Source organism: Drosophila mojavensis, unplaced genomic scaffold (assembly GCF_018153725.1).
Source record: "Drosophila mojavensis isolate 15081-1352.22 unplaced genomic scaffold, ASM1815372v1 contig_36, whole genome shotgun sequence".
Taxonomy (NCBI): Eukaryota; Metazoa; Arthropoda; class Insecta; order Diptera; family Drosophilidae; genus Drosophila; species Drosophila mojavensis.
In genome coordinates, this window is record NW_025318858.1 from 5,629,189 (window position 1) to 5,656,391 (window position 27,203).

The 27,203-nt window shown below is 38.2% G+C and overlaps 5 protein-coding genes and 1 long non-coding RNA gene across 16 annotated transcripts; 4 read left to right on the forward strand and 2 right to left on the reverse strand.

Annotated features, from left to right (window-relative positions):
* Positions 1 to 12: 12 nt before the first annotated feature.
* LOC6576057 (RUS family member 1) lies at positions 13 to 2,610 on the forward strand. Of its 5 annotated transcripts, XR_006357281.1 has the most exons (6): positions 13 to 463; positions 524 to 1,314; positions 1,372 to 1,705; positions 1,790 to 2,134; positions 2,193 to 2,198; positions 2,271 to 2,610. XR_006357281.1 is itself a non-coding variant. In XM_002002024.4 (4 exons), the coding sequence occupies exons 1-4, from the start codon at positions 397 to 399 to the stop codon at positions 1,849 to 1,851; spliced, it is 1,254 nt and encodes a 417-aa protein (XP_002002060.1). In that variant the 5' UTR covers positions 13 to 396; the 3' UTR covers positions 1,852 to 2,610. The 5 variants fall into 5 exon arrangements, 1 of the variants encoding a protein (XP_002002060.1); XR_006357280.1 differs by having other exon boundaries at positions 1,790 to 2,198; XR_001449362.3 differs by having other exon boundaries at positions 2,193 to 2,610.
* A 2,000-nt stretch (positions 2,611 to 4,610) lies between these two features.
* LOC6576058 (hydroxysteroid dehydrogenase-like protein 1) lies at positions 4,611 to 5,792 on the forward strand. The gene is made up of 3 exons (XM_002002025.4): positions 4,611 to 4,994; positions 5,057 to 5,167; positions 5,221 to 5,792. Exons 1-3 carry the CDS (start codon positions 4,709 to 4,711, stop codon positions 5,754 to 5,756), a joined length of 933 nt encoding a protein of 310 aa, XP_002002061.1. The 5' UTR covers positions 4,611 to 4,708; the 3' UTR covers positions 5,757 to 5,792.
* A 1-nt stretch (position 5,793) lies between these two features.
* Positions 5,794 to 13,249, forward strand: LOC6576059 (inactive hydroxysteroid dehydrogenase-like protein 1). Of its 3 annotated transcripts, XM_015164945.3 has the most exons (6): positions 5,902 to 5,986; positions 7,855 to 8,068; positions 10,576 to 10,698; positions 10,781 to 10,891; positions 11,905 to 12,353; positions 12,428 to 13,249. In XM_015164945.3, exons 2-6 carry the CDS (start codon positions 7,891 to 7,893, stop codon positions 12,530 to 12,532), a joined length of 966 nt encoding a protein of 321 aa, XP_015020431.1. In that variant the 5' UTR covers positions 5,902 to 5,986; positions 7,855 to 7,890; the 3' UTR covers positions 12,533 to 13,249. The 3 variants fall into 3 exon arrangements, with proteins under 3 accessions (XP_015020432.1, XP_015020431.1, XP_002002062.1); XM_015164946.3 differs by lacking the exon at positions 7,855 to 8,068 and having other exon boundaries at positions 5,794 to 5,986; XM_002002026.4 differs by lacking the exon at positions 5,902 to 5,986 and having other exon boundaries at positions 7,525 to 8,068.
* Positions 13,250 to 14,459: 1,210 nt separating this feature from the next.
* LOC26528105 lies at positions 14,460 to 19,025 on the reverse strand. 5 transcript variants are annotated; one of them, XR_006357099.1, is made up of 5 exons: positions 19,011 to 19,025; positions 18,037 to 18,171; positions 16,054 to 16,337; positions 15,010 to 15,093; positions 14,460 to 14,934 (listed from the first exon to the last, which is right to left on the reverse strand). It is a non-coding gene; the product is annotated as an uncharacterized LOC26528105 (long non-coding RNA). The 5 variants fall into 5 exon arrangements; XR_001449363.3 differs by lacking the exon at positions 19,011 to 19,025 and adding an exon at positions 18,785 to 18,945; XR_004363850.2 differs by lacking the exon at positions 19,011 to 19,025 and adding an exon at positions 18,266 to 18,280.
* A 1,549-nt stretch (positions 19,026 to 20,574) lies between these two features.
* LOC6576060 lies at positions 20,575 to 22,953 on the reverse strand. The gene has a single exon (XM_002002027.4). It carries the CDS (start codon positions 22,879 to 22,881, stop codon positions 20,959 to 20,961), a length of 1,923 nt encoding a protein of 640 aa, XP_002002063.2. The 5' UTR covers positions 22,882 to 22,953; the 3' UTR covers positions 20,575 to 20,958.
* An 876-nt stretch (positions 22,954 to 23,829) lies between these two features.
* On the forward strand, positions 23,830 to 27,197 carry LOC6576061 (pancreatic lipase-related protein 2). Its single transcript, XM_002002028.4, has 4 exons — positions 23,830 to 25,027; positions 25,084 to 25,413; positions 25,848 to 26,282; positions 26,345 to 27,197. Exons 1-4 carry the CDS (start codon positions 24,985 to 24,987, stop codon positions 26,941 to 26,943), a joined length of 1,407 nt encoding a protein of 468 aa, XP_002002064.1. The 5' UTR covers positions 23,830 to 24,984; the 3' UTR covers positions 26,944 to 27,197.
* Positions 27,198 to 27,203: the final 6 nt, after the last annotated feature.

Genomic DNA, 27,203 nt, shown 5'->3' on the forward strand with positions numbered 1-27,203 from the left:
CACTGTTTTATAAAACACACAGTGCTGCCACGTCGTTAGCTATAATTATCTCTCAACAAGAATGTTAAATTTCATACTTAATTAATAAAATTATGTTAGGTTAGTGCATATTCCTTGATTGAAAATACGGCTTTAAATAATGTGTTTATAAAAATAAAATATTTTTTGGCGTCACACCCGCTTTATTAAAATATATTTTCAAACTCGCGCTCCCTGTTAATAACATTTCGGCATATGTTAACGGCCTTCTCTCCGTTGTGTGCTCTCCAATTAGAAAAACTGGTTGCTTTGTAAAAAAACTGTGGAGCGTGAGTATGTTGCCAACGCTCCGCAAGTGTGCACGCACTGGTCTCGTATTTTGTGTAAGCAGAAACGGTGTTGAATTAATGTACAATAATGAAAATACACTTTCGCGAACAATATGGCACCAAAGGCGAGGAAATACTGTATGTGACGCCAGCAGGTGAGTTGATAATACCATAATCATATCTGTAGACAATTATGCAAGCCTCATTATCCGCAGATCAAAGAAATATTGTGCGAGTGCCTCTACGCGGCGATAAGCTGGTCATTCAAGAGAAGTTCTTGTTATTTCGTGTGCTTCAAAATATCTTTCTGCCCAAGGGCTATCCGGACTCTGTGTCCGATGATTATGCGGCGTATCAAATCTGGGATACAGTGCAAGCATTTTGCAGCACCATTTGCGGCACACTCTGCACACACGCCATTCTCAAAGGAATCGGAGTGGGCAGCGAGAATGTGAATGCGTATTCGGCGACGGTCACCTGGATACTAAAGGAGGGCAGCGGGCATATGGGACGCATTATATTTGCCTGGTGGCAAGGTAGTCAACTGGATGTGGACTCTAAGAAATGGCGACTGCGAGCGGATTTTCTCAACGATCTGGCAATGGGCATTGAGATCTATGTGCTTCCAAAATATCCGCATTTCAGCACGCAAATTCTTTGCGGCTCCACTCTGCTAAAGGCTATAGTAGGCGTGGCGGGCGGTGCGACGCGTGCTGCATTGACGCAGCATCATGCGGTGCGCGGCAATTTGGCGGATGTCGCCTCCAAGGATAGCTCCCAAGAGACATGCGTCAATCTGATTGCCTCCTTTATGGGCCTCTATCTGCTGACTATGATCAAGAGCCAAGCGATGCTTTATACAGTTTTCTATATTGTGGTCACGCTGCATCTGTATGCGAATCTAAAGGCTGTGCGCGCGGTTTGCTTGCGCACCTTTAACGAATCGCGTTATCTAATTACATTAGAGGAGTTCTTTAGGTCGTCACAGATGCTGACACCACAGCAGGTGGCCTTTATTTTTCATATACAATATATATATCTCTAACTACTGTCTCTCTTTTAGGTCAACAAATTGGAACGCGTTACTCTCGGCCAAATGGTCTCCGTATCACTGAAAATTCGACTCGGCTTGAGCGTAAAACATCTCATAGATGAGTACAAGAGCAGCGATGTCATCGAGGATATTGTGTCTTCGTTCGATCCCCATGAACATTTCATTATAGCGGAGAGCAAGAAGTTTTTGGGCGTCTATTTGCATTTCGATACACGACCACAGGATGTCCTGAAGGCATATTTCTTTGGTGTCTCCTATCTGCAGGATCGGAAACATATTAAGGAAAAATATTGGGATATCCAAGGCAAATGGCAAGAGTTCTTGAGTCTAGCGCAAAAAGAGGGTAAGATAATCGGATCTGTTTCGATCCGGTTTTGTAAGCCTTAGTAATTAATGCTAAACAAAAATATTTATTATTATCCTTTAGGTTGGATAATTAATCAGCATTTATTGTTGGTTGATGAATATCGTTTGGACTGGAAGGCTTAAACGATGAGCTAAGCTTACTAACTGGACCAGAGAAGATAAAATGCTAAGATCGCCGCTTGCTATAAATGACATTACTTAGTTATTATTTTGTAGGCTTGGAGCATTCAAACAACACAGACACTCACTCACACTCATTCTCACATATCTCACATGGTTAATAACCATAAGGCAAACGTTGATATTAACAAAAATTATTGCAATTATACATATTTACACATTCTAGATTCTAGACACAAGAGAACACTCATGCGCATCTATCTCAACTATACTTAATAACTGAAAGGTAAAGAATCATTCGAATATAACGTGAACATCTTCCAACTAATGTAACTCTGCCTTAGCACAAAGTAACGTTTGTAAACGATATTCAATATTATACTCAAAGAGTCCTTATCTGGACCTTCTCTATTTGTATCTAGGCCATCTAAAGAAAAGACACTCTCAAGAATTTTAGAATCAAATGATGGGCTGGAATATTTAATGAATATGTCTATTTTTTAATAACTTACCACTTGTATATTTCGAGGAGGTACTTTTTACCACAAATTGAAAGCAAAACTAAGAAATGATGAAAAAAAGAAAACTGCGCAACTATCGATCCACTTAAATTGCAAGTCATAAAATGTGTACAAAGTTCATTAACTGAAATTAATTGATTAAGCACTCTCAATTAGTACATTTGATACAAGAAACGTGTAATATTATTTATAAGCTTCGTATATTTATATAATGATAATAATAATTGATGTATGAATTTTATATTTTGCAATATACTCAGTCCATTAGCTTAGCACTTAAAAATTAGCTTCAAAAATGCTTTTTATATTATGCGAGTCAAAGGTAGTTAAAAAACGCAATTGATTTTAATAGAAGAATAAATAAAGTTCTTCGCAATTTTATGCAAAGATAATCGAAAAAGATCTAATTTTTTACTAGTTGAACTTTTAAATTTTGGATTACAAACATATCGGATAACCATACAACACATATTTAAGCCAACATTTTGCAACAAGTTTGAGCGTTTTGTCCCACTGTTAAAAGACGTTTTAGATTATTCAAACAGCAGTTTCGTTGCTTTTAATGTTAACTAACAGCTCTGTTGCGACATCAACGTTTCACAGAGTGGCTCTGTTATGGGATTTGAAGTTTGGCGGGAACTTAAGCAGAGATCCTTAATCGAGGTGGGCACGGGCCGGGTTTTTATCGGGTACCCGTGGGCACCCGTGGTTACCCGTGGGTATGGGCTGAAAAATCGAGTTTCGGGTTGGGTGCGGGCGGGTGCGGGTTACGCTGCTCAACCCGTTTTACCCGAAAAAATCATATTTTGGAGACCGTCAAAAGCATGATGGTTGAAATTTATGATATGCAAAATGATTCAATTGAGAACTCTCCGACAAATTTGAATCTTGAATTTATAGAGTTTTTGGACAAAAATCAAATATTGATATGCTCCTTTTTTTTTTTATATAAAAACATGTAATATTTCTGTAAATAATATTGTAATTTTTAAGAATTAAATTGTTGTTATGTTTGAGAACAAAAAATTGGTTGTAATTTTTGAGAATTAAGAATAATTTGAAAATTTGTTTTGCTTTCGGGTACGGATAAAATTTTGAACTTTTGACCGTGGGCGGATCGGGCATGGTGCAAAAAAGTCGGCCCGTGCCCACCTAATCTAATCCCAATCTAATCCTTAACATGCTCCTAAATAATCAAAATGAAATATTTCGTTGCAAACTCCAATAGTAAGTCTATAAAAATGATCAAGCATTTGAAATTAAAATCTATGTAGACTGAATGGTTAGTAGACATTTACTGAATATTTAGCACACGCTCCTCAGAAAGAGGAAATCCAGAAGAAGGGGTAATCTGCCTGAATCTAAAAAAGCTGGAAAAAACAAAAACTTGCCTCCCTCACCCTCTGAATATAATATCCACAAAACTATAATACTCTTAACACATTTTTTCCATAGACTGTGAGAATACCCGTACAGAATTTTCATACAAGCGTATACAGATAAACACATACTGGCCTATGCATAAATACATACATATAAATATAATTGATAGCAAATAGAACATTGCAAAAGATAACAAATTATAAAATACACTTTTCTATAAATGGAAAATCGCTTTACCGAAAAGGTCGTAGCAGACCCCATAAAGTATATATATATTTTTGATCAGGGTGACGAGCTAATCTGGCTGCGTCTAGAGCACCTACTACATACATACATACTACATTTCATACTAATTATTCTGACAGATCTTGGCTGATAAGATAAGATAAGACAGCATTTCATTATCGATACAATAAAAGTGAAGAAAGCAATCAGTAGACAAGTAATATTATGCAATAGGCGCTGCCCGAGTCCAGTCAGTAGATCCACAGAGAAATGACCTTGGAAGTGCATGGGCAATATGACAATAAATCGAGCGATGCACCCGACCTGAAACGCACCGCAATGCGATGACAATTAATAAGCAATCGAGGAGCCAAAGCAATTGGCAATCAAATGTTTTTTTTTTTTAAAGCAAACATTTGTATTGCCAAACTATAATTATTATAACTGTTCGCCGTGTGGACAGATATAGCAATAAACAAAGCCACCGAATTGGTCAGAGTGTTGGAATTCCTAATGTAGTACTTGTCGCACTTCTCAGGTCTGTTTTGACTATTCGCCATTTAATACACGAATTTGTATGCCGAGCAAGAACCTTTAATCGGCGAGTTTATATTATAAACACACGAATCACATAGCAGATCGATGTCAGTCGTGGTGCGACGTCAATGTACACAGTCCGTTGTTGGGTCGAGCGCTGCTAGGCACGGGAATTTAATTGAAACTCATCCAGAATGTTTATCAGCCTATCGACGTTTCTTATCAGCGTGGGGGTATACGCACTCGCCGCTTATCTGTACGAGCAACTGAGGACGCCTTATCGCTTGCTGAAGTTGCGCCTGCTTGGCGATGCGAGGCACAGGTTGAGCATCAAGGAGCGCTTCGGCAGCTGGGCGGCGATCACGGGCAGCAGCGATGGCATTGGCAAGGCTTATGCCATGGAGCTGGCAAGGAGTGACATCAATGTGGTGCTGATAGCCAGGAACGAGGAGAAACTGAAGGCAGTGGCTAAGGAAATAAGTGCGTGGCGAGGGAATGGAATGTATGTGGCATGGAATTAATATATAAATAATATTTTTCAGCTACGGAGTGCAATGTGCAGGTGAAGATTGTCATCGCTGATTTCACACAAGGCTTAGCCGTCTATGATCATATTGAGCAGGAGCTAAAGGATCTGCCCGTAACCATACTAAGTAGCTATAATCATGCATTAATCTTGATCTCAGCTCATCCTCCTCTCGCCTAGTTAACAACGTGGGCATTGGCTTCCCTGGTGGCATCGCCCGCGTGAGCAAGGATGAAGCCCAGCAGCTGATCGATACAAATGTGGTAGCAGCAGCGCAGCTGTCGCGCTATTTCCTCCAACGCCTGCGCTCCGAGACGAAGAAGGGCGCCATTGTCAATGTCAGCTCCGGCACGGAACTGCAGCCGATGCCCTATGCGGCCCTCTATGCGGCCTCGAAGGCATTCATGCGCAGCTTTACGCTGGCGCTGCAGTGGGAGGCCGCGCCCCTTGGCATCCATGTGCAGTTGTTGTCGCCCAACTTTGTGGTCACCAAGATCAACAGCTACTCGAAACGCATCATGAGCGGCGGCCTCTTCATACCCACGGCGGAGCAGTATGCACGCAGTGCTGTGGCCCAGTTGCGGGATGGTGTGGACGAAACACCTGGCTATTTCTGGCATCATGTGCAGAATGCCGCCATGACGGTCTTCCCATGGAGATTGCGCTTAAATTTGTCTCAGATATTCTTCAAAACACTTGCTGATAAGAAGAAATAAAAGCATTGCATACTTCTGGGCTGTGCAAGAAATTAATATGATTTGTGTCTTAGCTAGCTGTCTTGGCTATGACATACAAAGCTGTTCACAAGCTAAAAAGCTCTATGAACAGTTGTTTTTTGTTCTCACTGTCAAAATCAATAAATGTTCTTGTCTGCGCATTTTATGGCGAATTATTTTTAGTATTTCCACGCAAGCAGACACGGGAATAAGTTTTTCGGACTGCGCAGGTAATTCATTGAAGCTGCTTATAGTTTTCTGTATGTATAAAATCGATTTGTTGTTTACAAATATGTATTTATAAATAGTTTTTCTAAACACACAAAGATGCGCCCAAACACTTTTTGCTATATTTATTTCCTTATTTGTTTCCTCAACATTTTTTTCCTTTATTTTCCATAAAGTCATTCACTACGTTTTTCAATCAATAAATGTTTTCACTCACTCTAGCCAAGTGCTATCAAAATACTTTTCAATTATTATGTTTATTTAGCATTTGGCATTTAATGTCTGCTTTGTTTGCTTATTTTGTATGGAAAAAGTTTGAAATGCGTCAGCTTATAGATGGCGACTATGATTTGATATCAAAGGGATGCAATTTTCAATAGAATAGTCAGTTATCAAAAATTGAGTTTTTAAACAATATATTTTTATTTTCTTTTTTTTTTCTTTCTGAAAATCATCAAACATATTTTGGTTGGAAAATAGTTCTAAAGAAAGGGAAAAGTATTTTCAGATATAATTGAATTTTAATATATACATATATTCCTAATCTAAGTCCAATATTACTAGATCTTTTAAATACCCTAGGACAGAAATTATTGAACTTTTGTGTTTAAATATCTCCGAGTCCTAACGGAGTAGAAATATATCAATTTTTAACTTAGATCAATTTTTGACACTTTCTTTAATTTGCAAAGAACTTTTAAAAATATGTGTTTCCTTTTATAAGCTATGAAAGCTGCAATAGGTCGACTCTGGCTTTATCTGACAAATCAACATGAATGCGACAAGAAATGGTTTTATTTTTGATTTTTATAAAAATTCACATGATTGTATAATAAAATGAAAAGAAATATAAATTAACAGATATTCAGTTATTTTGCCTCAGTCACGGCTTTATTATATTATTTACTTACATCGTTTATCATGTCAGAGCACTTTGACAACGTAAATTTGTTATCATTAGCAGAGGTCCCCAGCTCAGCTAGTGTCGTGTAGAAAACAATTTATGCATCTTACACTTAATTGATAGCAATTAGTTGTTGACTGCTACAAGAGTACTACTAAGAGTATACATAGTCCGATTCGGAGTCCAAGTGTGAGTAGCCCAATTATCCCCGAAATGTGAACCAATTTAACAATCACACTTTTGCCTGCAGCGTGGAGGCTGTCCAAAATCTCTACAATAGCTCGGCGATAATTAAACGTCTCATAATTTGCCAGATTTTGTAATCTTCGCACCGCCAGCAAAACATAAACTCTTTTTGTTTATGAAGTAATGAAGCTAAAAAGCCGAAAAAGAAGCCGAAAGAGCTGCAAGACGAGACAACATGGTTTTTGTATCTCCCTGTGTATCTGCAGTCTGTTGTTCGTGTTCATGACTTAGGAGACAATTGCAGCTTGTAAAGCCCGAATAAAACTATATATAAATATATATATATGTATGTGTGTGTATTGCTATACATATATATACGATTTGTTGTGGTCGTGAGCTCTGCGCGGCCTGCAGCTCGGGCTCAGTTTTGATTTCGGTTTCGGTTTCAGTTTCGGTTTCGGTTTTTAGTGCGTGATCGACGCTCCGACTCGCTACTTGTGGCCGCAGCTCAAGCCGTGCAGACTCTGGAAATACTGCTATAAACACAAAAATTAGTTTTAATTGAAATTCAATGAATTCCCAATTGAAAACTGTACGCGTTCATTTCTTATATACTATATGTGCCCAACATGCTGATTAGTGAACCGAACTGAACTTACATAAGCCTTGCCAGCTATCAGCTGTCGCTTATCAAATTTATTTGTATATACACATGTATTTGTGTGAATATCGTGTACACCACATAGACTTTATACTGAAGCAACTATATTCATTATGCAGCCGGCACTGGAACTAAGCATTTATACACTGCTACGCATGGCGTTCATTTGGCAGCTCATTTCCGTCGCCATTTACCTGGTGGGCACTTTGGCCATTGCCGCCTATCTCTACGACAACTTCAAGTCTTTGATCTGCATTATCAAGGCGCTGCTCGAGCCATACTTTCAGCCACAGTTGCCTCAAACATTGCTGGATAAATTTGGCAAATGGGCAGGTGAGTTTCGTTTACTAGTTGTCTCTGTTACACACACACTCTCTCTCTCTTTCTATTTTTGTCTATGTATGTGTTTGTTTCTGCCTGAATAAAGTTTAATAATCAAATATAAATAAATTATAGATATATTACTTTACCATTTAGGGAGGTAACAGATGAGCTTTTAACATTTCTGAAACTCCCCAAATATCCTTTCCCTCAAAATCCATTACTACCGCTCCCTAAAAGCATTTCCAATAATAATCATATAATTACGAAGATAATCAAGTATAATGCACATTACATATAATATGGACACTTACATAGAAATTTGCAATCTCACAAAATTATGTAAATTGCATGCCCGATGGCAGCTTCGTAGAATTTTTTCCGTGATCATCCATATATTATTACTACAAATTATTTCTTAGATCCATGCACTTAGCCAAGTTAGCATGAAACAACAATTACCTATCAAACCGTATTAGATAAGAGCTATATCTCGATTTCATTGATAAGGCTAGCATATCGAACAGCTGTTTTGGCGTTCACTTGCTTTATATTTGTTTACGGTATGTTTATAGAGCAAATCGAAGTCATTCAACTCGCACTGCGAAAGCGAAATCAAAACCGGATTTATTAAGATTGATTTTTATAATCATAATTTTGGACATGTCTGCAAATGCAAAATACAGATAATATACAATAATTTAATTTATGTATAAATAACATGATATAACATCTTGAGTATACCGAAGTACCGAAATAATTACTAAAAATTAAATTTAAAATTAAATTAAATGTTACTATATTCGAATCGTCTACTATTCCAATAAAAACAATTACATAATCTATATATTTATGAAGCTCAACAATTTTTTGACTAATATCAATTTTAAATTATATATAAAACTCTAATATTTTTTATTTATAAAATTTTGTTTAAAATATATCTAATACTATAAAATATTATTGAGAACAAAAAATATTTTCTTCAGTAAAATTTGATAGAAAACAATTTTTGATATTAAATGAAAAAATATAAGAAATTCCTACGCTGTTAGTACCTTGTTTCCATGTTGACAAAAACTTGAATCAAGCAGCATATATAAAATGATGAAAAATAGAAGAAAATAAATTAATCAAAATTATTACAGGAAATATAAAAGTTATATTATTTATCCTTGATAAAAATATATGACCAATGGTTTAGGCAAAGTAGCTTTATTCGCTTATTCACTTTCTAATTTGTACCCACGTTTGATAAATATTATTTTCTGAATATTCTCAAGTGTTTTTGACCTTGACTACAATGAGTTTTACTTGATAGTTTTTCCCCAATTTCAAGTATTGTTGGTGAATATTAGAAACATTTTCAAGAGCCTATTTGCTGCGCTATTCATTCACGTAGAGCCAACACACACGACCCGTTGCAGCTGCCATTCGCTGTCAATATTTCCGCTGCACAAATATTTGGCAACAAATGTGGCCAACAGCTAAAAAACAACATCACCAGCACCAGCACTCAGCACCAGCACCAGCAGCAGAGCAGTAACAACAACAACAACAACTTGTATTTTAACGGTGCCAGCAATTGCCGCCTGTTGGTCAGTTGCGCAGTCGCACAGCGGCAACAGTTGCATTGACTCATTGCAACAGCAACATCAACTGATCGCAAACATCAGCAACAAGCGAGCTTTATTTTTGTTGCTAGTTAGTATTTTTTTGTTGTATTTTGTGTTTATGCCAATTTTTGTTGTACTCATATTTGTATTTGTTTTGGGCTAGATAATGGCTACTAACAGGGTTGGCAAATATGCCCAAATAAATAAACTGATTATTTAGATAATTAGCAAGGGTGTGTGAGGCAGCTAACTGTAGTCTATTACCTGAATGTAACTGAATGTATTGCGTGTAAAACTGAAAGCTTTGTGGAAATGCAAATCTAACAATGTTTGCATACAAATCATATAATATGATGAAATTATTATTATTTAGCTTTAATGATTTATATTCCAAACATGAAGTCTTGTATAATAATTAAAACATTCATATATTCATAAAATTATATATTCATACATTTATAAATTCATACATTCATATATGTATTCATACATGAATGTCATCATACATTCATACGTTCATCATATATTTATGTTTTATATATTCACACATTCATAAATTCATACATTAATACATTATTTCATTCATCGATTCATGCATTCATACATTCATTAATTCATACATTCACACATTCATATATTCATACATCTTATATTCATAAATTCATACATTCTTACATGCATATATGCATATATGCCTACGTTCATCATATATTCATTCATACATCCATTCATTCATACATTGGTACATTCATAAAATCACTCATTCATACTGGTTTTATCTTCATTTTCTCTTGAAAAGAGAAAATGATTTTGAGAGAAATAAAACCGTGGACTAATTGCATAAGCCTCTTGAGTATTCTTCCATTCCGAGAATAATTAAAATACTTTCCTTTCTCTTTTTAGTGATAACCGGTGCTACAGACGGCATCGGTAAGGAATATGCCAAGGAATTGGCACGTCAAGGTCTCAATCTGGTGCTCATATCACGTACCAAGGAGAAGCTCATCGCGGTAACCAACGAGATTGGTGAGTAAACAAACGTATTCTGCATATAACTAAACTAAACTAAAGCCAACTCTGATGCTGACTCGTGAAACAACTTTTACAGAGAGCGAACACAAGGTGAAAACCAAATGGATTGCTGTTGATTTTGCCAAGGGACGTGAGGCCTACGAGCAAATCGAAAAGGAATTGGCGGGCATACCAATCGGTATACTAGGTAAGTGGAATGCACTGAGAGAAAAAGCAAATGCCTAGGTTGCAAAATTCAAATGAATAGCAAATTTATGATGAAGCTGAATGAATAGGACAAGTGCTGGATGGAACAAAGACTTATATGACGAGAGTTAAGATTGCTTTCAGAAGTTTTTCGTTTGCTTACTCATAAGGTTGAAGAGGTTTTATTTTATTTATGTATGTACATATGAGCAAAAGTTTCAGCGAAAATCCGTTTTAAAGGAAATCAGGAATCCGCAAAGTAAATATTTTTACCCAAAATAAAATATATATTAATCAGTATAATAATATATTACTTAAAAAATGTAATCTATTAGGTTTATGTTTCTGAAATTAAAAAAAAAAAAAAAAAAAAAAAAAAATCATTTTAGCGTGGAATTATTGCTCAATTATTGTCTTCTCTTCCTATAATTACTATATCTCTTTGATCATTAGGAAAATTAAACAAATTTCAGTTAATTTAAATATTTGCTCAAAGCCTAAACTCTAAATGAAGCACTTGAACAAGTTAAGCTCACTCAATGCACTTCAAATTTCAATCGAATTTCAGTCGCAAAACATCAACAACAACCTCTCTGAGGCAGCCGCCCAACTCTCGAGCGATATTGTAGCCAACTCATTGTTGGCTAACAGTAGCCGTTTGTAACCGCATGACGAGTGACAGCAACAATTAGTGTTTCGGGTTTTGTTGTTGTTGTTGTTGTTGTTGTTGTCAATGCCATTGACAAAAGTAAGCTGAGCAGAGCTACTCGTAATGGCGTGCAATTATGATGACTCTTTGCCTCGCCGTGGTAGGGCCAGTTATTCAAACATTTTCAAGTACATCTAAATAATTTCTGTGTCGAATTTGGTTTGGCAAACTCATAAACGCTTTGACGCGCTTCAGCAATTTACATTTTTGGTCGAGACAACCTTGCCAAGAGCAGGCAAGGTTCCGCTGACCGATAGGCATCTCTGGCCTTAACTCTGTGAAAACTCACTCCGAATCCATTGCAGTCAACAATGTGGGCAGAATGTATGACTATCCGGAGACACTGGATCTGGTGCCGGAGGACACCATCTGGGACATATTGACCATCAACATTGGCGCCGTCACCATGCTGACTCGCAAGATCGTGCCGCAAATGAAGGCGGCACGCCGAGGCGCCATCGTCAACATTGGCTCCGGCTCGGAGCTGCAGCCGATGCCCAACATGGCCGTCTATGCGGCCAGCAAAAAGTATGTCAGCTACTTCACCCAGGCCCTGGAGCAGGAGCTGGCCGAGCACAATGTCACCGTTCAGCTGGTCATGCCCATGTTTGTCATTACCAAAATGAATGAGTATTCCGATTCGGTGATGCGCGGCGGCTTCCTGATACCCAATGCCCGTAGCTTTGCACGCTCCGCCGTATTCACGCTGGGCAAGACCAGCATGACAACGGGCTTCTGGACGCACGGACTGCAGGTGAGCCAATGAACCAATTAGATTATTGAATTAATTATTTATTGAACTTTGATAAATGCAATTCCCATTTGCAGTACTTCTTCATGAAGATGGCGCCGCAGCATCTGCGCATGCTCATTGGCCACCAGTTGACGCGGCGACTGCGCCTCGAGGGCTTGAGCCAAAAGAAGTTGACTTAGAGCATGCTGCAAGCCAATTGCAGCAATCGCACATAAAACGTACATTTTAAGAGTCTTGTAAATATTGGCGCCTAGTATTAACCAAATTGTTAACTGTAAACACTTTTCGTAAAAAAACCGGATAACAAATTCAGCTTTATTTTTTGCCAGCCGATTGCATAATTTCTGCAATAAGAGAGAGATACAGAGAGAGAGAGAGAGAGAGAGAGAGAGAGGAGTCCACTTGGAGTGGAGCGGCGTCACACGGAGACACAGAAACCGGTCTTGACCAGCGGGCGGAAGAGCCATCTGAAAGCCATGCTTCATTGCATCGAGTTGGCATTCTTGAGGCTTAACATTGTTTGAATTTGGCTAAAACCCAAATTCGAATTATTGTACATGCATCGGCATGCAAATGAACGTCTAGTGGAGCTCGTGAGGGACAGTGGCCCCAATTATGCAAGCTGAAATTACAATGCAACTTTTCGACTGAGGCAGTAGGACAGAGGCAGCTAGCCTCTACAGCAATTGATGGATGGCCCAAAGCTTTTCAATGTTATTTACAAACCTCAGAGTGAGCAATTAGATGGGAGTAACATTAAAAGATTCAAGTGCAGCTTAAAGAGAGCTGCAAAGTAGGCCAGAGAGACATGAAACCAAGCAATGTAAAAATATTATATTACGGAAAATATAAGGAATAAAGTCTCATTAAAAAATATGAAATATTAGTATCAACAATCCGAGTACTCAAAATATCAAATATTTGAATATTTTTATCAAAATTTTTAAAGCATTTTTCATGTTTTTCTCTTTAATCGAAACTCAAGTCTTATCAGATGTATAGACTAAACTCTAGGGTTACGTATCTTTATCCATAGTCAATTACAACTACATCTCATATGAGAAGCGTATAATGGCTGCCAAGACTAATGAAACATTCATGCCATTTGTCAATTAGTCTGAAACGAAAGCGTAATCAGTGGGGCGAACAGGTGAGGCCATCAAAGGTGTGCGCTGTAAAAGTAACCAAAAGCATAAACGGAAATCACATATAGCTTCCGGCAGCCAAAAACTGTTCACATATTTCTGAAATAATTTTACTGCTTTTATTTTTTCATGATTTCTTTTAACGCTGAAATTTTCTTACTTCACAATTTAAATAATTATAAAATGAATAAATCAATCCAAAGGTTTTTTTTTAAATTTCCACAAAAATCCACACGTAACAGGCAGAAGGAGGCGTGGCAGTCATCGTTATATATATATATGTATATGGATGTCGAGCTAAGTTGGACGCGCCGACTGTCCTAGGAATTTTAAATGCTTACTCGTGTATACCATAAGCAATAAGAGTTTATCATGTTTCTGTTTGATCGATAATAATCGATAAATGGACTTCGTTTTTAAGGGTAATTTGAATAGTGCAAGAATTATAGCTTTCAGATTTGCGATTTAGGCACATTAACTGAATTCTTATATTAATTCGATATTTTATGAATGCAGACCAAGTTCCATTCGCAAATTTTGATATCTCTCAAAAATTCAGAGCGGCGTGTTAGCGTTAATGGTTATTTTTCCAAAACAATCTTCAACTTAATAACAAATGTCTCATAAAGCTGCAAAGTAATTTGTCTTCAAACACGTTTTCTATAATCTTTTGGTTGAGTAATTTCATTCGGGCAGTTAAAGCTATGATACTCGTTCATACATGAGATAACCAAAATGCATTTCACTGATGTGAAAATTTAGTTTCATGAATTTCGCCTTCATAACTCAACCCAAACTAAATAATCTTGTAACTTTAATTGCCAGCAATGCTTCAGATACAGATAATAGATGAAACATACTTACTTCGGTTACATTACATTAAGTTTTCCCCTTATTTGATTTCAAAGACTGAAACAAATTCATTTCATTAATTTTTTGTTGTAATAAATGACTGAATTAATTAAAGTCTCAAATTCAGAGCGGAACCCAGAATAAAATCACTTTAATTTTTTGCGTTTTGTTATTTTATTCCTGCTTTTTGTTGTTATTTTGGTTGTTGTTGCATTTTGTTGCTTGTGGAGCTGTTGGTCTTGTTGTTATTTACGAAAAAATGCGAATTAATCGAAATTAATCGAATTAAATAAAGATCTTACATATTATGTGCAAAGTGTTAAACAATGAAATTCATAATTTTCCTATGTGCGCCGTGAGCTGTTGTTGTTGTCTTTGCTGTTCGTATTGCTGCTGCTGTTGTTGTTGTTGCTATAAACACTTATACTGTACATTATGGTCAATTAATAATTAATTGAATAAATTCCATTGAGAAACAAAATTTTTGCCTGTTAATATTTATGATTAGAGCAGATGACGGCAAGGCCTGGCAGGCTATAAAAGTTGTGAGTGTCCCAAACGTTCCAATTGGATTGCACGAATGACTGCAATATATATAGATAAATATAAATATTTTATACTATTTACAAATGTGTGTACTTAAATCAAATGCAACTCACCGGAACACACATTTCCTCTGGCAATCGCGGAGCCCCCAAATGGAACCGGGCAGCTGCTCTTATTGCCTGCAGCTTTGACGTCATCTACGGGAAATAAGAGTCCAATAAGAATTCCCAATAAGAATACATTTATTACAAGCATGCCAACTAGCATGGGCAGCTGGTTGGCTCAGTAAAATATATTTAGTTTGCAATAATTAGTATTAGTTTGCAATTCCAAAATAATTTATTTGAAAAGGGAAATTTTTACGTTTTGGCAGCCAATATTGAAACTCAATTTGCTGTTTTAAATATATACTATAATGGCTTTTCTTCGCATTCAAGTGGGCAAAACACATAAACAATGGCCACAACAAATGTGTTTTTAAAAAAATGTTATTTTTAGCTGAGATTAAATAAGTTGAATTCTTCAGATTAAATACACTTTGCTAAAATAAAATTTTATTTATGAAAATTCTTTTTCACTTTTTATTGCAAAAAAAAAGACTTGTTAAAGAAATAAATAAATTTTCTTTTAATGCATTTCGCAAATATTCAGAAATACTCAGGAAAAAAAAAGAAATCTAAAGGAAATCAAAATATGATCAACGCTCAAAATATCACGTCGAATTCATTTGACAAATCTCACACGCTGCAATAATATTTCAAAAGCTATTTTATACACATGTACACATACATAAACAAATTATATATACATGTGTTTTATATATATAACGCAGGGTAGGTTAGATCTCTAGTCAGCCATGTTACTAAAAAAAATTGAAAACTTTTTGGAAAAAGATATTTTTTTTTTGTAATTTTTTTAATGTCGCAACTTTTGACAGCGTTGCCAAAAAATAGAAACCAAGCATAATCATGAAATATAGCTATCTATGCTGAACTATAGTATATGTTCCTTCATCTTTTCATTTGTGCTAATTTAAATAATTAATGTCAGAGAACTGCTCATTATGAAATGGAAAATACTTTTTGATTTGCGATGGATGGCAATAAATTGAATTTGTTTTTTTTTATTATTCTGATTCTTATTTGGCTTCGACTTACCTGACTTAGGGTACTAATAGAAATCCATTAAATGCTAGCGACTTAATCCTAGTCGGTAAGTAAATTGGTTTTTATTTGTATCATGTTTGAAAATGTTGTTGTTGGAATTCAAAATTCAACATGTAAGCATATATCCTTGAACTAGTAAACTCGAATCATAATTTAGAAGGCGGCTTCGTAGAAGGCATAGAGCAAGAAGAGCAAGAAGGCCAGGATTAAGAAGGTGGTAAACAAACTTCTTGCTTCATTCATTTTGTTGTTGTTGTTGTTTTTGTTGTTGTTTGCTGGATTTGGATTTTTTAATAGAGAAATAAAATTATAATTAACTAATTAGTCAAGTGTGGAGCACAGCTATGAATATTGTTTAGGGTCTGTTATATCAATGCACTCTATATGATTACACACAGTTTGGGTACTTGCAGGAATCGGCAGACCGTTCGTAGCAAATGGCACGGAATAACTGAGAAACGCACCAAAAAATATTTCTCCACAAACTGGCCTACAATTTTTATCTAGAATCAAAATCGGACAGCAGCCCGCAGTCAGCAGCCAGCTCATTGGAATTATGGTTCATATATGTATATAATTATATACATATATATCTACATATGTGACTATCTGTATATATAAATATTCATATGGCCCAAATACACATATATTTCAGAGATATATATGGTAGCCGGTCACACGTATTGGTGTCCAGTTGTTGCGCATATTTTGATGCGGCACACATCGTCTCTATATGTGTGGACAACCGTACGTATACGCAATATTATATATAAGTATGTTTAGATTCCATGTGGATGCGTGTGGGTGCTACAGCTGTAGCTATAGCTCTTGACAGCCTTCTTTCTGCGGCAACTTCTCCATAGTTCTCCCAGTTTCTCTCGTTCTCGTCTTTTCAATGCGGCCATAATTCATTTGAGGCGTTGGCAAATTGCTTTGCACCCCGTGCAGTGTATTTCTTTTCGAAATTTATTTATTTCTTTGTTATTCAGTGATTGCTTCTATGAGGTTGGCCGACGTGCTACTTTACCTTCCAGGCAGCTGTAGTCTAAATCGCAATTCGCATTTATTTTCTTTTGGCCTGCTAAATACGTTTTCAAATTGCTTGTGCCACATGTTTGTTTGGCTTTTTTGAAACATGTCCAAAACATTTCAAGGCACGTAGCCCCGACTCTGCCCTACATTTGCTGCTAATTGAATTTTTCGATAGCTAGGCGCATACATATTTTGGAGATTCCTTTTTAATTTAGTCTTTGCAATAAATTATTGAATGCATGTAATGAAAAAATTGTCGAATTTCCAGGATCTCTTAAACACAGAATTTTATATTCAAATTTCTTTTTCTATAAACACAGGGAATTGTTTACAATTTTATATTGCTTACAATTAAAAAGTATCTTTAAAAGTTTTTCTAAAATTTTCAGAACATTATGAATATGTTTACCGAAAAAACAATTTGTCATGGAATAAGTCTGCGCTTTTGGGCATTGTGTTCCTATTGTGTTCCTGGGTATATACTAATAGTCCTTATTACTTTACCCAAATGTAAATTATTTTTGCGTAGACATGTAAATATTTATATGAACATATAAAAATACATACATATACATTTCTAAGTTTTTAACATTTATGCTAAACCATACATTACTCCAAACCAATATAACCGTTTACGCTCTGTGAACGAATATAATATATATATATATTGATATATTTATGCTATGCTTTCAGATTTTTACTTTTAAAAAAATTTCCAATCAATCCTCGCATCCTTTGAAGTCTGATATATTTTATCATTTTTCTTAGTTCCTGAAGTACTATAAATTGTTATCTTAATGATTTTAATTTACAAAAAAATCTATGAACTATATCGTTATAATATATAAATATAATCCATACGTATACATATATTTATACTAAACCTTAAACCATCCCCAAATTTCATTATTTTTCTTACTTCCTAAAAAAATTCACACTCACCTTTGCTCCATGCCCCAGCCTGGAGTCAGTGTTATTTACAACACTGCATAGATGATCCAGAGGAAGAACAATAAAATGGCCAAAATGCCAAAGGTGGTGAACAGATTCGTGGCCTCACTCATTTTAATTCAAGCGCTATAAATAAATGTTGGAAAATACAGGCAGTTAATAAATTATTAAGGTATCATATTAGATTCCAATTGGATGGTTTTATCTCTGCTCAGACAACCTCGCAAAGGTCAGGCACTAATAATATTTGCTCGTGCGTGAGTATTTAACATATATATAAGCTCTCCGCATTCAAAAGGCGCCCATTAATTTTCAAAAAACACATATCATTTTGTTTTTGAATTATACAGCTAGCTTTATTTTATTATTTTATTTCTTTTTATGCGAATACATGAAATCATATGAAATGTTATTTAAACTGCCGACATTCTCCAAACAGACGCGTATACTATATATTATAATATATATTTATTTGATGTTCTGCATTAATTTCTATTTAAATCTGATTTTCATATTTGTTGTTGCTGTTGTTGTACTGCTGATAGAGCAATCAAAATGTCTGTCTATAGTACATATAGACCAAAAATTGTTGGCATAATAATAATTCCAGCTTTATAGATTGGAACAGTTCCAAATATTTCTCGATAAATTTATTAGCACGGCACACTTAAATTCGATTGGGATTACGCAAAGCGATTTCACTCGACACAAGATAATGCCAACGTTGCCCTGGGGTTACCTGGATTCTTTTGCGGTTATATGAATTTTTACAATTTTTTAAAAGTTTTTTCTCTCTTAGTTTTACGGACTATTTGTGCTATTAACTGCAGCGAGGCTTTGGCCCAACTAAAATCGATTCACGCACTTGCTCGCTGGGTTGCGCAAAATATAGCAAAAATTCTAAAACATTGGCGTGAAAGTATCTATAAAATTAAAAGAACACACACACACACACACACATACACACACACTAAAAGTTAGATGTTGGATATTTGGGAAAAGAACGACACTCAAGAGAAAAACGTTGCGCTGTCAACTGACAAGCGGAAAATGAAAATACATGTCTGTATATATATGTATTTAACTATATAGTAGTGGAAAAAAAAAGTCTGCTTGCTTTGCTTCGCTTTCGATTCCAAAAAACACATTGGCCAAAATGAGATGCCAATAGAAAATGTTGCTTGGAGCATGCTTAAAGTTTAAGCGAAAATCCGCATCGAAAATAAATAAAATAAATTTTCTTAGCCGCTTTGACAGTTTGCGAGCAGCCGCAATCGCTAAAAAACACAACAAAAATGTTTTGAAAAATATAAAAAAGAAATAATAGAAAATACTATAACAATTCTTTTTTGCAGTAAAAATAATTTATATACTATATACACTGAACAAACATGTTTGATCCATTTCAACACTTGCGAATCTTTCCATTCACAAGTGTTTTGTTTCAGCTCTTCAGGTGCAAAGGAACCTAAGCAAAATTATGTTCTCTGCTAAATACAACAAAACTCAAGATGACGTTGTTAAATATCATTAAAATTCATATGCTTTGAGGTAAAACATAAATGCTGCACTTGAGCTGTGAGGATTCTGAAAACCTAAGACGAAATGCTAATAAATACGCAGAGCAGTATTTATAGTACGTATATGCCTTATATACTACAGTTTATATAGTATATTGCTTAGACTCCGCCCACACTTTGGTTAACAAAAATTTGACGGATAACTTGGGCCATGTTGCCATACCAATATTGAGTACCTGACAGTTGTCATTAACTCAATTTGAAAATGCACTGCGCAAATGCTTGAAGTGAACTCTAGAAAAACAATAATACAAAGATATATATTAGAAATATTTCTCTAAATCATCTGCATAATGACTGAAACAATTACTGAAAAATATTTGGAAATATTTTAGGTTCAATGATCACGAAATTTTGAAAAGATTTGACTTGACATGCAGTCAAGAATGGAAAGAAAGAAAAGTGTGAAAAGAAAAAAAATGCGTTGAAAGTACTGAAATACGAAATTTAAAAGTTATTTATAGTAATATTTTACGATTTACTTTTTTATTTATAATTTTTTACGTGTGCTGCAACTAAGCTCATTTAAATACATATTTAGAATTGTTCTAAACAATTTTGTTTATAGCAATTGAACGTAAAACAAATTGTCTGTTTGAAATCATTTATAGCCTAAAATAAAAGTGTAATTAACAATATTTATATATTTCGTATTTATGCATTCATTAATGTGTAGGCAATAATAAATAAAGTAAAGTAGTATAATCCGGTTATAGCGCCACTTAAGGGACCAACGATTTCACGTCGTTATACCCCGAAAACGCTATAACCTATAGGATCCCTTTCATATATGATCGTTTGTATGGGAACCAGCCAAATAATAATAGATTTATAAAAGTAATAATAGTTTAACTTCCAATATAATAAAATGTATCAATTTATTTTGAAACAATAAACTTGTTTCAATATAAATATAAAGAATTTTAATTATACAAAATTTATATTTGCTCTGTTTAAGCTGAACAAAGTTATCGATAGGCGAAAAAAGTTCAGCTAGATAATGAAATGTATATCAAGATGGATAACCGATCAGAATAATTTAAAGCTAACTAAACTGTTTTGGCCTATCGACAAATTTATTGAGCTGAAATATTGAAATTGCATTTACAATTAATTTATTTATCACCACTACTACACTAATTTATATTAAATTTATTTTACAGACTACATAGCCCTTCCATAGCATAGACATATGTATTTAGTATATTAATTAACATTTCTCATAGTAATAATCTTCGTTAATCTTAATTATAACTAATAATTAAATCATTTATTATATTCGGTTATTATGTACATATCTTAAATAACATAAATTCTAAGAGATTCCAATTGGCTATTCACATCGGTTTATCATGCATTTAGCCGGCGGATTCATCTGTGCCTCCGGCCCACACTTGAAGGCAGCCTGAAACTCTGGCAGATTCATGTAGCCCCTATTGAGCTGGGCCGCAAAGATCTCGTCCTGGCGGTTGCACAGCTGCTGGGCAACCGCATAGAAGAGTATGCGATGTTCGTCGAGGCCGAAGTACTGCAGCACAAACTGTTCGGCAAAGACGAATCGCTCGCCCTCCAGCCAGAAGCGATAATCCCGCAGAGCGGCCTGAAACGAGCGATGGAAGTGAAAGACATCGGCCACCTCATGCGCACTCAAGGGGCGATAGATGGCCGCCAGCTGGGAATCGTAGAGCTGCTGCGTCTGTCGCTCCAGGCAGTCGAGCGCCGTGTAGTAGCCGTCGGTGTCCTTCAGGAGGCGAGAGTCGCGCCACAGCTCCAGGCCCTGCGTGGCGTAGTAGTGATACATGGGTCGATGTAGCGACAGCAGCACAAAGTGCAGAAAGTGGCGCAGGAAGTAGGCGGACTGCTGCACGTCCTCCGCATCCACATAGGCAGACTGGAAGCTGTGCCGCAGCTGAGCGCGTCGCAGCTGCAGCAGATTGCCGTAGAAGTGATACGGTCGGAAGTGCACCTGGCCATACCACGACGTCAGCTCGCTGATGTTCAGATAGTGCTGCGCATGCGCCTGCAGCAGCCGTGCCACCTGCAGCTCGCGGCGCTCCACAGACGCCGGCCACAGATGCCCGTACCAGTCCCGGCTGCCCAGCGTGGAGCGCCGGCGCTTCTGGAAGCGCGTCGTGTGCAGCTGGTACATGGCCAAGGCCACGTCCCGCGTCAGCTGTGGCGCCAGCACGTGCCACTGCCAGTACTCGGCGTGCAGCAGCCGCTCGAACTCCGTGGCCAGCTCGTAGCAGTCCCCGTAGGCCAAGCGCTGCTGCGCCTGCCACAGCACATAGTTGTAGACGATGCGCGGCTCCGTCTGGCGCAGCACGCCCCACGCCCGCGTGATATGCGCCACATCCAGGGGCAGCTTGCGAGCCGTTACCAGCTGCTGCGCCGTAAAGTTCAACAGGCCAAAGAACGTTTGCATATAGTCCATGGTATTGTCATCCAGCTCCAGCTGCTCCTGTCCCGGCGCCGGCGTGTTCTGCCGTCCTCGCTTGCCCTCGGCCAAGCTGGTGGCCAGGGGCAGCTCACCGCGCATCCCGCGGCACAGCATGCGCATCTCGTGCGCCACAATGTGCCCCACCTGAGCATGACGGCCTGCCAGCACGTCCGACATGCTCACCTGGAACTGCCGCTGGCTGGGACAGGGCAGCTCCGCTATAGGCGCCACATAGATGGCCTGCTCGGCAAAGTAAATGTGCAGCAGTGTGGGCAGACCGTGCGCCGCCAGCTGCGCGGCCAGCTGTATCCAGTTGAGCTGCTCGTCCAGCTGCCGGCGCTGCCATTGGTGGCGCAGGAAGGGCCAGCCGGTGAGCACCTCCTGGTGGGCAGCTAGAAACGGCACCTGCTCCAGCATGTGCTCCAGGTGGGTGTGCTGCCGCCCGCGCATCTTGCACTCGCCATACAGCTCAGCCAGCAGCTTGCCCGGCAGCGTTTCAAACTTTTCATAGTGCAGCTCAAAGAACTGCATGCGATCCTGCATGTTGTACAAAAACGGAGGCAGTGCATCATCTGGATCAGGCGCTTGCTCCAGCTGTCCGAAGTTGCCGCACGCATGTGCATAGAAATCATCACAGGGTTCCGCGCTCGCATTTCTCAGTGCCACCAGCTGCTGCAGATTTCGCTTGTACAGGCGAGTGAAAAACCTGGCCGCCTCGTCCTCCTGCTCCTCAGTTGCTGTCGTGCCTTCGCCATGTGCCAGGCGCAGAGCCATCAGCAGCATCGGCAGCTGCCATTGCCAGCGCATTTCGCTCATCCGCTCGCCAGTCCCAGCGCGCTAGTACTACGTCTCGGCATCGAAGTCGGAGGCAGCCAGCCGAGCAGCAACTGATAAGCCCCCGACTAGATGTGGAGCACACTGTGACGTCCACCAAGCAAATGATAGCAGCGCATGCCCCAGGCGTCTAACGCCTTGACCTTACAGATTTCCGCTCTAGCGAATTAGAAGCAGAGAATGTCAACAATCTATTACTCATTGCCAGGTATTAACCGGCGTTACACGGCTCTGATTTCAAAGTTTTTCATATCTCAATTATATAAATGTGTATGTATATATTATTTTTAATATAGTCATAGAACAATTTTATTTAAACTATATGCATATTAAACATATCTCATTTAAAACACATTACATCATTCTAGCACTGTACATTCCTGTAATCGACATTAACAGCCCAATTAATCTGGGCATGCCCATCTGACTGCCTGGCTCGCGTGTAAGGAGGAAATTCTGAAAGAGGAGGATCTCGCGAAAGATTAGGTAACTGCGAAAGATGAGGAAATTCTGAAAGCTGAGAAGACTTTGAAAGCTAAAGTGATACCGAACGATGATGAGATTCCGAAAGCTGGGGAGGCCCCGAAAGTCGATGAAAGTCTGAAAGATGAGATGATTCCGAAAGCTGAGGTAGCCTTGAAACCTGACGAGACTCTGAAAATTGAGGAAATCCCAAAAGCGGAGGGGACTCCAAAATCTAAGGGGACTTTGAAAGCTGAGGACATACCGATTGAAAATGATACCCCTCCAGCCGATGGTGGCATCATCTCGACAACTTGAGATTGATGGGGGCTTGCTCAAATTGCTGCATGATTTAAGGTATCCGAAAATACTTAGTCAAAGAAGGAAATACAAACTTTAAATTGTGATTTATCAAAAAGTATTAAACCCAACCCATCCACTAAGTATTACGTCTTTAAATTGTATGTATGTAGTTCATATGATATATTTATATATATTTCCAGATATAGTTAAACTTGTAGCGCGTGTCAAACCTGAAAAGTCTTCATAAATTTGACAATGTTGCTAAACTGAGTTATAAATAAATTAATGGATGCTGCCTGGCTATAACATCATCTCCCTCAGAGCTGAGAGAGAGCGGGAGAGTGAGAATCATAGATGTCGCTCGCTTAGGCACTAATGCTTGTTCTATTAGTTTCCATACTGCTTGACATTCCATGCCGAAACGATTATTAGTGCCCCTGAAAGTATAGACAGCAGCTATACAGCTATGTGCATATACATAGCTATCTGTAGATATATTTATATGTCTAAATATACACTCTATAAAGAATATACACGTACTGTGGGCGTTGGCAGCCACACGCAGCGCTAATAAATTGAGAAATGATAGAAATTGGCCAGAACTAGAAAGGAAATCTAAAATCAATTAATAAATCAATTGTATAGCTCGCACATACCACTAATAATCCCCCAGTGCTTCAATTAGGTTAGCAGCTGTTGCCCGCGATTCCAAGCGGATAAACAAAAAACAAGCCCAATTTTAAGTATGTTGACGTGGGTCGGGAATAAAATATTTGTATTTAACTGGCATTATCTTTGAGCTCTAAGGCCGTAAGCCCATGGAGCCGACGCTCCATATATGTATGTATGTACATACATACGTCTTAAGGGTTTGAGTGCTATAAAAGCAGAAGACAAGCAGCACTCAGCGATCGTTCGCTTCTTTTCTGTTGTTGTTGTGCGACGTGCTTAACTTTTATACGTTGCGCACTTATTGAAACAACAAACACGTACGTAGCATATATACATATGTATGTGTATGTGTGTGTGTGTGTGAATGCAGATAAACTTAAGGTCTGCAGTGGTCTCTCAGCAGTTGAATTCACAGTTAACTAATCCTCTGACTCTCAATGTTTTCACTTTTTTTTATGCTCAACTCTCACTTTACACACACACACACACACGCACACACGCTTACACTTACTGCCCAGCACATTGGCCAAATTGGTCATCGGCTTGAAGGCCGGCATTCAGTTTCTCCAACATTTTCGGAGCAGGCACAGCTCGCCGCAACGCTTTAATTATTATTAATTCGAGAAATAAATATAAACAGCGTGCAAGATGAACTACTACAGGCTGCTGGCCATAGCTTGCCTGTGTTCGGGTAACTACCAATAAGTCTTAGCCCTAATGTCACACTAAATTGCAATCTTTCTCTAGCCTCCACTTGCCAGGGTGGCTCGGTCTTTGATTTCGTTACACAGTCTGCTCCACAATTGGATGAGGTGACCACAAAACCCGTTACCAGTCGAGACATCACTATCGGACCCTGTAAATGGGCCATTGGACGCAGCTGTCCCGATCCTGATGTCAAATACTATATTTACACGCGTCAAAATGTCATGGATCGTCAGAATTTGCACATTGGCGAGTCCGCAGAGCAATCAAATCTCACCAACTCCAACTTCAATCCAAGAAATCCCACCAAAATACTCATACATGGCTACAACTCCGATATGTTCCTGAGTCCGTTGCAACAAATGCGAGATGGTGAGTGAATGATGTGAATATGATTATGAATTAGATGTGTGGAATTTTCGGGAATTTGAATTTCAAGCTGATTGGCTTCTGGAATATTGAATATATAAAGAATGTTTCATGGATAGAAGAGGAATGAAGATCTAAATACAATAGACATAGCTATATGGATCAATATACAAACAGTATAGTTCTATTGCTCAATATACGCAATGTAAATAGATTAAAAAAAAAAATTCTATATAGAAATAGATTGGATTATATATGTAAGGACGAGAGTTTTTATATTTTTTACAAATAAAAAAATAATAATATATAACAATATAGAATAGAATTGAGAGTTTATAGAACAATAACTTTTTAGCTCTAAACAATCTTGAACCATATTCGAAAAACATCATGATTTAGTTATACAAATACCTAAACTGGCTTATAATCCCTTATAGAATACCTAGCCAAAGGTGATTACAACATAATCTATGTGGACTGGAGTGTGCTGGCGCCGGGCCCTTGCTACATAAGCGCCGTGCACAATACGCGGCAGACGGGCGCCTGTACGGCGCAGCTGATCGAGCGTCTGGTGGAGATGAATAATACGGATATACACATCATTGGCTTCTCGCTGGGCGCCCAAGTGCCCAACTATATAGCGCGCAATTTGAAATCATTTCAGCTGCCGCGTATCACGGGACTGGACCCTGCGATGCCACTGTTCATTACCGCCGGCCTCAATGACAAGTTGGATCCCAGCGATGCGGCATTTGTGGACGTGATACACACGAATGCTCTGGTGCAGGGCAAGCTGGAGCGTTGCGGTCATGCTGATTTCTATATGAATGGCGGCATTTCGCAGCCGGGATGCTCGGGACCACAGTGGATGAGTGGGTACAAATCTGAAAGGGAAGATCAACAAATTTAATTAACTCGTGAATGTTCGTTGTAGATTCCTTTGCCTGCAGCCATCAGCGCGCCAATGCATATTACCTCGAGTCCATACGCTCGCCCAAGGGCTTCTGGGGCTGGGCCTGCAGTAGCTACATCTTTTACTTGCTGGGCATGTGTCCGCCCACAAACTATCTGCTGGAGGCCGGTGACAATGTACGTCCCGGCACGCGTGGCATGTTTCTGATAGACACCAACGACACCTCGCCCTATGCGCTGGGCAAGTGGACGGATCTGCCCACGCTTGGTGTCAAGCGTCCACGCACACCTCCGTTGCCGCAACGCATACCAATGCAGGCTGTTGATCCGCTGCTGCAGCATATCGATCCGTTCGGAAAGCTAGCCTACAATTTCAATAATCTGCCAAGCACACCAGATACGCACGATCTCTATGAGCACTGGACCAGCTACAGTCCACCGCAAATTGGGGAAAGCGAGAGTGATGACTCCATCGAGGAGCAGGATGTAGGCTCGGGCGATTTTGCAGAGGTGCCGGATGATCGTCAGCTGAGGAACCCGCTAAACTGGTGGGATTACAGACGCAATCTTACCTATGGCTACATAGACAACGATATATTCAGCACGCCGAACGTGCACTAACCACACACCACAAATGCTTAGTTCCCTTCCCTTGCCCCATAACCCATAGAGTATCTGAAAGACTCTCTCATGCATATAACATTCCAAGTAATGATAATTTAACTGAACTTAAAATAATAAATAGTAGTATTAATTTAATCAAATATAATATTCCCCTAGGTGTAAGTAGTCAAAGTGAAGTAAAGTAAAAATTACAAATTTAATGTTGTGTCTGTAATGGCTACCCCTACTACATATAAATATTAGTAAATACATACATA

Excerpts from the sequence above, each read along its gene's own strand:
- LOC6576057 (XM_002002024.4), top strand. The coding sequence starts at position 397 with ATGAAAATACACTTTCGCGAACAATATGGCACCAAAGGCGAGGAAATA. Across the intron at positions 1,315-1,371 it reads AGATGCTGACACCACAGCAG|GTCAACAAATTGGAACGCGT; the intron begins GTGGCCTTTATT and ends TCTCTCTTTTAG. Across the intron at positions 1,706-1,789 it reads GAGTCTAGCGCAAAAAGAGG|GTTGGATAATTAATCAGCAT; the intron begins GTAAGATAATCG and ends ATTATCCTTTAG.
- LOC6576058 (XM_002002025.4), top strand. The coding sequence starts at position 4,709 with ATGTTTATCAGCCTATCGACGTTTCTTATCAGCGTGGGGGTATACGCA. Across the intron at positions 4,995-5,056 it reads GGCAGTGGCTAAGGAAATAA|CTACGGAGTGCAATGTGCAG; the intron begins GTGCGTGGCGAG and ends AATATTTTTCAG. Across the intron at positions 5,168-5,220 it reads TCTGCCCGTAACCATACTAA|TTAACAACGTGGGCATTGGC; the intron begins GTAGCTATAATC and ends CCTCTCGCCTAG.
- LOC6576059 (XM_002002026.4), top strand. The coding sequence starts at position 7,849 with ATGCAGCCGGCACTGGAACTAAGCATTTATACACTGCTACGCATGGCG. Across the intron at positions 8,069-10,575 it reads TAAATTTGGCAAATGGGCAG|TGATAACCGGTGCTACAGAC; the intron begins GTGAGTTTCGTT and ends TTCTCTTTTTAG. Across the intron at positions 10,699-10,780 it reads CGCGGTAACCAACGAGATTG|AGAGCGAACACAAGGTGAAA; the intron begins GTGAGTAAACAA and ends CAACTTTTACAG.
- LOC6576060 (XM_002002027.4), bottom strand. The coding sequence starts at position 22,881 with ATGAGCGAAATGCGCTGGCAATGGCAGCTGCCGATGCTGCTGATGGCT.
- LOC6576061 (XM_002002028.4), top strand. The coding sequence starts at position 24,985 with ATGAACTACTACAGGCTGCTGGCCATAGCTTGCCTGTGTTCGG. Across the intron at positions 25,028-25,083 it reads CATAGCTTGCCTGTGTTCGG|CCTCCACTTGCCAGGGTGGC; the intron begins GTAACTACCAAT and ends ATCTTTCTCTAG. Across the intron at positions 26,283-26,344 it reads CTCGGGACCACAGTGGATGA|ATTCCTTTGCCTGCAGCCAT; the intron begins GTGGGTACAAAT and ends TGTTCGTTGTAG.